At 40.6% G+C, this 9,169-nt stretch overlaps 1 protein-coding gene across 1 annotated transcript; it reads left to right on the top strand.

Moving 5' to 3' along the window:
- The first annotated feature begins 219 nt into the window (after positions 1 to 219).
- Positions 220 to 7,995, top strand: LOC121303283 (digestive cysteine proteinase 2-like). Its single transcript, XM_041233866.1, has 3 exons — positions 220 to 315; positions 5,887 to 6,232; positions 7,378 to 7,995. The coding sequence occupies exons 1-3, from the start codon at positions 220 to 222 to the stop codon at positions 7,563 to 7,565; spliced, it is 630 nt and encodes a 209-aa protein (XP_041089800.1). The 3' UTR covers positions 7,566 to 7,995.
- Positions 7,996 to 9,169: the final 1,174 nt, after the last annotated feature.

The raw sequence follows: 9,169 nt of genomic DNA, 5'->3' as shown, positions 1-9,169 counted from the left end.
GCTGACATTTTTGGAGGAAGTCGATAGCACTGATTTCTCTGACACAGGGGCAAAAGCACACAGATTTCTTTCTCAACTTCATAAGTTTGATACATTTTTCAATCTGCAACTGGTTCTTCTTATTTTTGAACGAGTTGATTCGCTTAACACTAGTCTATAAAAGACCAGCCTACATTTTCCAAAAGCTCAGAAAACCATTTTTTTTTTCTAAATGAGACCATGCAGCTGTTGAGAGAAACTGATTTTGAGAATCTGTGGAAAGAAGCTTTTGCAAAGACCAAACAGTTTGATCTTGACCAGCTCTGCCTGCCTCGTGTAAGGAAGGCACCTAGGCGAATTGATGAGGGAAGCAGTCCCCATGTTTTCGCAACCCTGAGGGATGTGCATCAAAAATTATTTAACAAAGTTTTCGAGCATGTTACAAGGAGTCTTGGCTTAAAATTCAAGTCTGATGTTCAAGAGCATTTGACACAAATGGAACAGTTTGCAACTGATAGCGAGATGGTTAAAGTTGAGCAAGTAACAGACCTTTATGCAGATGACTTAGATAAGCAGAGATTGAAACTTCACCTGTCTCCAGTGTTGACAATGTTGGCAATGAATATTTGTGTACTATGCTACCAGAGTACTGCAAATGCATTAAAATCCTTCTCACTGTGCCTGTCATCCCGCGCTGCCGAATGCTCATTCTCCCGCCTCAGACTTAAAAACGATCTCCAGGCATCAGGGACAGGGGAGACTGAACAATGCAGCTGTCCTTAATGTTCATCAGGACCATACCAGAGAACTAGATGTAAATAACATTGCTCTCGGTTTCATCCAGAAAGCTTCGGTGAGGTGTAATGTCTTTAAACTGGGACATCTGTGTGTGTAGTAAACAGAGTTGTAGCCGCTAGTGCTAAGGAGTGCTAGGATATGACCAGTGAAATGGCTGAAGTTATTGAGCATGTCTTAACAAAGCATGTGAAATGGCAAAAAATGATGTTGGATGGACCCCAGTGCAGCACCGAGAATGGTGGTCGAAACAGGATAAACATTGCACTGATAAGGGAATTGTAATTGCATGTAGTGTGTTGCCACAGGTGCAGGGAGCACTATTGAAAAGGCAATTGAAGTTTATACAATGTTCTATGACTAAGGCAGAAAGAAGGTTAGTGCAGGATTATGGAGTAAGGAAGTGGGAAGTGTATAGAGATTGTTCAGGGTCAGATGACCCCTATGAACAGGATCAAGGGTTTGTGCAAGTGTTAATAAGTGGCCTCGGACCACACCTGCAAAATTAGATTGAACTGGGTGTTAATCCTGGGAACTTGTACTATGCGGTGATGGCATGGCGAGGTATGGTTGGGAACAGGAGAATAAAGAAGGAAAAGGGGATGTGAAGTGAGTAAGTGTAAGTGCAATTAAGTGTGCTGGGAACTGAACATAAGTACGATGAGACAGACTGTTGAGAAGTTACAAATGTGATATGATTTTACAAAGGTAAATTGTAAGCAATTGTCTATTGACTAAGCAGGAAAGTAATTGACACAGAATAGATGGCAGGTATAATATTTGGTTTCTAAAAATGCAGAATTAAATCAACGTTTTATTTTCAAGAGTCTGTATATTAAATACTGTTTAGTTTGTGTTGAATTAACAGGTAGATTGCATTTTCTTTGAATGGAAAACACTTGGTTTAATAAAGCACCAAAGTTACTAGTATTAACTGGTATTATTTGTACATATACAAGATGTTTTGTTTATGTTGGTCACAATTAATATTTTACCGAGCTTCTAGATGGAGAGGTGATGCTAACTAGATTAATCTGGTAAATGAGACTTTAATAAATTGTGAATGTCATGTGATTATTGATGGTGCAGTGGTGAACTGCAGGTATTGCAACTATAGTATAAGTCAAGGACTAAACCTGAAACAAACTAAGGGATCTAGACGAGAATATTAAAAATATTTTCGTGATTGAGATACTTGTGTGTGTGTGTGTGTTGTAAAGGACAGCTGTGTTGTGTTGTGGCCGGCCGTGTTAGCAAGCTGTATGGTTGTGAAGATTATACCATACCTGTAAGACTATAGGCATATTTTAGGTAATGACTGGGTGTTACATATGTATGTAATATATTTTTGTCTGCTGGCTATTACATGTTGACCTGTTTGTGAGTTAGGATTACCTGTTAATAGGAAAACCCTGCTACACAAACCGTCACGAAGTGGGGCGGATGAGGGTATTGGCATAAAACCTTAATTAAAGTCCATGAGCGCACCAACAAACGTGTAAATTTAAGGTGCAAAGGAAAACAAACCATTAATAAAACCCATAAAGTAGAGTAACATTACATTTTCTCTGTGTCATAATGGAACATTTTTTGGTAAAAGGTCAGTTTAGAATGATAATTTTATTAATAAATTGCTTGGGCTAGATAACATTTTAGAAAAGGCAGGTGTTTAACACTATGTGACCTTTACATAAGTATGAATGGAAACTTGTAAACCGTGTTCACGAAATAGCAGAGTGCAGCTCAGACTGTGAAAAGGGACAGGAGCGGAAAGCTTCAGTTTGGGAATTGATATAAGGGAGTGGATTAAAATAAAATATGGATAGCAACTGCGATGCAATAGGACTGGAATCTAGAAGTTTAGCTCAAAGAAGCAGTGAAAGATAAGATTCTGGGCATGTTGCCAGAGAACAGGCAAATATGCAGAGAAGGTGCCTGGGCAGTTGTCCAGCAGCAGAGAAGTGTTAATAGTAGATATTGAAGGCATAGCTCACAGCTGCAAGGTCACGACACAACTCAGAACGAGTATTAGAATGAATACAATTTTAAGCAATGCTATGATTGTGGCCGTATTGATACTTAAAGATAACTTGTTGGGAAAGTGGCAGTGGCTACAGGAAAGTCTGAAATGGTGGAAGAATAACAAGGAGATTACAGTGAATACATAAGAATGTTGCGACGGCTGCAGGCGCAGATAGGGGAGTGACACAGCTGATAGAAATAACCTTGAGAGATATCACTGCAACAGTAGAAATGTATCATGCAAAAATGTATCAGCAAAATATTTTAGGACTAGTTGTAATGTCACAAATGAAATTAATTATTGATACGGGTGCATTCAGGCATAAGCAATGAAAAGCACAGAAATGGAACCTGGCGAAAAATAGCTGCGCTCACATATTATGATGTCTCATTTTTCCTTCTCACAATCCAGAACCTGACTGAGCAGTAGCTGGAAGTGTGGGCTCAGCATAGCAATGACTGCGGCAAGGCAGTGGGTGTGCTTATCACAATTGAAGGAGACGCCCATCCTCCATAGAAGCAGTCCCCAATTAAACCTGAAGCAACTGAAGCAGTGAAGGGTATCATTACAGACCTGTTACAGCAGGGTATAGTAGCTGAGTGTAACTCACCCATGAACAGTTCCATTCGGCCAGTGCCCAAAGGGGAAGGGAAATGGAGACTGACTATTGATTACCAAAGATTGAATCAAGTATTGCCTTAAATGGCACTAATTGTAACTAACCCACATATGATCCCCACTGAAGTACCTGCTGATGAAAGCTGGTTTTCAGTGATTGACATCAGTAATGGTTTTTGGAGTCTACCTGTTAGACCGGAAGACCAACAGAGGTTTGCATTCACCGTGAAAGATGTACACAAGGGTACCACAACCCAATGATATTCCATCAATGTGTGGCAAAGGCAATACAGTCCCAGAGCAGTGGTTCTCAACCCTGGTCCAGGGGCAACACTGCCCTGCTGGTTTTTGTTCCAAACAAGCACTCAATTACATAATTGAACCCTTAATTGAATTAATAATTTGCCTAATCTGAGATTTTTAAATAGAATAGTTTATAACAAGTTTAAGAATTTATGTTCGTTATACATTTTTATACCTAAATTGAAATCTCCATCTGTTTAAAATAATTAAAAAGCACAGATTAGGCAAATCATTAGTTCAGTTAAGGGTTTAATTATGTAATTGAGTGCTTGGTTGGAACAAAAACCAGCAAGGCAGTGTTCCCCCAGAACCAGGGTTGAAAACGACTGCTCTAGACAACAACCAATGTGGAACTGTGTTACAATATGTTGATGACCTGTTATGTAGTTCTTCTCTTGCAGAGACAGAAGTTGTTGCATGACACACTGGCCCTACCAGGGTGTGTGTTCAAAAAAAAAAAACTAAGGACAATGGGCACACAAGACACAAACCAAACTATACAGAACTAACATAGCAGTGGCTGTTGGTGCTGCTCCTCTGACAAAAACGACAAAGACGACCGTTGATATTGGAATGTGTAAAAATAACTGAACATGCTACGCCCCCAACCAGAGCATGACTTGTATAGTGCCTATGACTATGTAATCCTGGCAATGGACAGAGCCATGGGACAGACTAATTTACAAATTAGATTACCACCAGGAGGGTATTATGCCAGGAGCGAGACATGACAGGAATACATACTAATTCAGTTTGTTTGTATTACAGGAACCCCAAGATGTACGCTAACCTATTTTGGGGTCACAGGGCAGTGATCGAAATGAGCCCCTGCAAAGAACTCGAAGAGCCAATCCCACAATTGCTTGTTATGATAAGGGAATAGCCCCTCAAATGAAAATTGTACAAAAATAGAGCGAGAGAGAAAAATGAAACCCACGCAACCTTGAAAAATACGTACAACAAAATACAATTGCTTCAATAAGTAGAACATGTAACCGATGTGACATACTGTCTGAATTAGCGGGATGGTTTGGGGCAGAATAAACACTGAATTCCAACAACTAGATAACATGGACTGCACCGAGGTGCACCATGCAGCTAATGCAATACAATTAATGGTAAAGTCAATCAAAACCCTCTTGCAGGCTATTAGGGATGATGTTAATGTAACACAGCATGAAGAAAGGTGTTACCATATGGGAATGGCCATGGGGACCATTTTAACCAAAATATGATCTCCTCTCTGGACGTTTACCAGTGTTGCATAGAAAATCCTTCCAACATGTTAAGGCAGGTGGTTTAGGTATCGAACGGGCTGCTGATGTATGAGACGCCATCCTCACCCGCCCATATCAAGGCCTGTATCATATCACTAATATCACCTATCAAATTTGAATACCCTCAGAAACCTCTAAGGTACCTGAGGTGGTAAAAGTGGTTTAACCATTGGGACAACAAGAAGGTAACCATGTATATACTTTGTATAATGTGGGGTGGGTAGGAAATGGTAGTTTGTACAGCCTTGATTGTTGTACAAAAATATAATGACATTGTAATATGTATATATACTTATGTGCTGACTATATGACCACTTAAAGGCTTTGAGCAAATGACACATTGGTGCATCACCTCTGACGCAAGAACAATGTGAAAAAAATGTCTCTTATTGTATATATGTGAACCACACAGTCACACTGGGGTCCAGAATAATGCATCCATTATGGCTGGCCACAATAGACCACAAGAAGTCCAACATGAGGCAATCCTAGAAGGTTAACAGCTCTTTTAAAGGTCTCTCCCTTTTTTTCTGTGATCAGTTTCCCTTCCTCTGATTCAGAGGTAGAATACTGAAGCTCCTTATTTCTTTGACTAACATTTTGCAGGCTTCTTCTAGCCTGTGTTTCTAACTTTCGCTTAGTAAGCTTGTCTACTGTAAGCTTTTTCTTTTTTATATCATGTGATAATCTGTTTATGAGTTCGTTAGCCCTTTTTTCTACATCATTTATCTCATCAAGCTCATCTCATGCAAGCCTGTTACTGCCATAAAGTAGCCCGTTTTGACTATCTGCAGAAGCTTGTTCAATGTCATCTTATTTGCTAGACTTTTATTTTACCTGATGCATAGGAAGTGAATTTATAGGGCTCTGTAAATTCAGGTTTGCTAGAAGGCAAGTTTCTTTCATAACTGCACACAGTCCTGCACAGCAACTGGTACAGCATTACAGGTAAAACATACACAGTTGGCTACCACCACTTTAAAGAAGTGCTGGCTGAGACTGAATGGTGTTGCTTATTTATTTCTTTTATTTGTCTCTCCTCTCCAGAACGGGTTTTGCCACTACAACCAGTCCCAGCTCACAGCCAAGGTGAAGAGCTATACCAATGTGACCTCTGGCGACCTGGAGGCTCTCAAACTGGCCATCTTCAAGAATGGGCCGGTGGCGGTGAGCATCGATGCGGCGCACAAGTCCTTCCTGTTCTACAGCAGCGGGGTGTACTACGAGCCCCAGTGTGGTGAGTGGCGGTATCGCACGCTTCAGAGACTGGCTCTCCACATACAGGGAGCAGTGCGTGCAGGCAGCTGGGATACAGGGAACATTAACTCACAGCAGCACAGGGAACTGCAGGATTGCCTAGGATTCTCTAGCCTTGGGCATTTCTCATTTCACAGGCACAGTGAGGTTTTTTTTAAAGCTGAATTCCATTTTAAAAATCTAATGTTAGATTTGGTAGTTGCATGCATTCAGAATGATTTACTGTTGGGTAAACCCTTCTTTTCAGCTGGGTCCTCCTCTTTGATCCAGTTTTAATAGACAGCTTCTGGTCACAGTTGGTACACTTGAGCAGTCCTAATGCATCTGCAACTATCCAATTCTAACTAGAGTTACAGAGTAGTGCCAGGTCCTGCTTGGGAATGGAAAGGATTTTCTGCAAACTCTTTTATTACCAGAGTAATATGCATGTGTAGTCTGTGTTAGTAAAGGCTCTCGTTCTGCTAATTTCTTTTGAAGCTTTTTTAGTGGTTGTTTCTGTAAGGCTGTGCAGTACCCCTGATTGCTTAAATAAGTCAGTGTTTTAAAGAGAAACATTAGCACACTGGGGCTTTAATCATAAATCATGATCCTGATACTGGGTTAAGAATATTAGAGCCTGCAGTGTTTGGTCCTTGAAGTAGTCAAATGAACTTGCAGCTTTAGTTTCCTGGTGGAGGTTTTGTTGACTACTTTTCTGCAAGTGTGTCTCCAGTTTCTTATTCTAACTGGACTCTGTAGCTAAAGCCACGCTGAGTGAAGGCAGCTACAGTCTGATCTGTCTTACTCGCACACAGACTCCGTGACGGCTGCAGCTGTCTGGCGCAGAGTTGTGTAACTGAGTCAACCTGCTTCCTGGGCACAGTGTCTTCTGATTACAGATCTGTGGTTCGGGTGTTTGCTTGTCATGATGGAATTCTCTGCCTAAGGCATTCTGTTTCGTGAGGAAGCCATGCATGAGCTGTAATAGTTTAAGCTGTTTATATAGATTGCATTGACTGATTGCCTGGCAGAGTGACACCCTACCTATCCTACCAGCAGTGTCTTGTAGAGGTCGTGCTAAATTGATTTTCTTTGAAGAAAGGAATGCAGGTTTGCATTAAGACTGGTCGTCTTCTTCTTCTGCAGGTAACACTGTGAATGACCTTGACCATGCAGTGCTTGCAGTTGGCTATGGCGTCCTGAAGGGGGAGCCCTATTGGCTGGTTAAAAACTCCTGGTCTACTTACTGGGGCAATGATGGCTATGTGCTGATGTCCATGAAGGATAACAACTGCGGCGTGGCGACTGACGCCACATACGTGACCCTGGAGTGAAACCACGCGTGTGTAGAATCAACATATTTAATTAAGGAGAAACAAGTCAATTGAATCATGATGCTTAATACCTCCTTTTTAATGCATAATTCAGAAAGCTTAATTAAAGGGACTCCCTGCTCCTCCACAATCTTTTATAATAAACACTTTACAGAAAATGCTACTGACTTTTGAACGTCCCTGTAAAGTTTAAGAACGTGCCTGTGATCCTATGATGCTGGCCCTTTCTGCAGTGTTCTGACCTTGCTAATGGTTCACCGCGGGGCTGGGTCACAGTGACTCTGGGTTTGCAGTACGGGTCCCAGCAGTGTGAAGAGAGTCTGAATCTTTAATGCTAAAATGTCTGATGGCAGTCTCTGCCCCTAATAGCTTTGTAATGAGGTTTGTGTTCTGCAGAACTTAAAATAAAAAAATTTAATGTTTATTTAAAGGCTTTTGTAAATGGTGGGTTTTTTCCCTGCACAGTAAAAGGTAATGTTAACTGAATGGTACCATAAAGGCAGAATAATGTCATTAATAAATTATTTCCTCCATTTTTTTATCTATCATTTGTCACAGCAGTTTAAGACTGTCACACTGCTGGATTAAGCCAGAATACCAAACAGTAATTCTTAAATGAGCAGTCTCTGGATGTACAGGATATTTATTGGTGATCTCTTCAATCTATTCTCTTTCTGTTTGTCGACGTTGCAATAAAGAATCCAAATAGTTTTTGCTGTAAATGTTTCTCACGTTCCATTTACTTCCCAGCAAAATTGTACCCTTTTAAAATGTTGAACTTCCTGTAGACTCTTGTTTCTTTTGCAAGTGAGAAATGTAACAGTTTTTACTCTAAACAACGCACAGGGCAATCTGGAGGTACTCTACCAAACACTGAAAGCAATTCAACCAGCTGTGACTGCTGTTACTAACACAGCCGTGCCTGAGTGATATCAGAGTGGAAATGCATGCCATTGAAATCACTCCTGCATACAGGGGGGTGATCATTTTGAAACTGTACTCAGACTGTAAACTTTGAGCTGCTGAACAAAAATGAAATATTTATGCCCAGTAGTTTAAAGGTAATATATAATGCTATATCTAATTTTTTTTTTAAATTTATTTTAAAACTTGTAGTTCTTGATGTCTTTTAATGCCATTAGACATCCTTAGTTCAGGCAGGTAATGTCATTTCTGATTGTTGATTTTATAAATCCTATCAAAGCACCTTGTTATGCGTGTACAAGAGGATGCCTGGCTTTGATTAGCACAGAATTACTCTGGACAGCATGGAGTTAGTGGGGTGCGATTCCCTGTCTGAGTGTAACTCGACACTCTTAACCTTGTGTGCCGCACATACCTTTAGAACGCAGTTTACAAACGAGAGGAGGCTGTTCAACCCGTCTTGCTCAATTTGATTGTTAGTAGGTTATTGATCCCAGGATCTCTTCAGGCAGCTTCTTGAAGGATCCCAGGGTGTCGGCTTCAACAACATTATTGGGGAGTTGGTTTCTGACTCTCACAATTCTCTGTAAAAAAAGAAAAAAAGTGCCTCCTATTTCCTTTATCTGTAGTCCAGCTAGCTGCAGTACATATATTGGTCAACGAGGCACCTCTGAAGAGGG

This window comes from Polyodon spathula, chromosome 32 (genome assembly GCF_017654505.1).
Source record: "Polyodon spathula isolate WHYD16114869_AA chromosome 32, ASM1765450v1, whole genome shotgun sequence".
Taxonomy (NCBI): Eukaryota; Metazoa; Chordata; class Actinopteri; order Acipenseriformes; family Polyodontidae; genus Polyodon; species Polyodon spathula.
The sequence above is the reverse complement of the archived record's forward strand: the minus strand, read 5'-3'. Positions and strand labels throughout refer to the sequence as shown.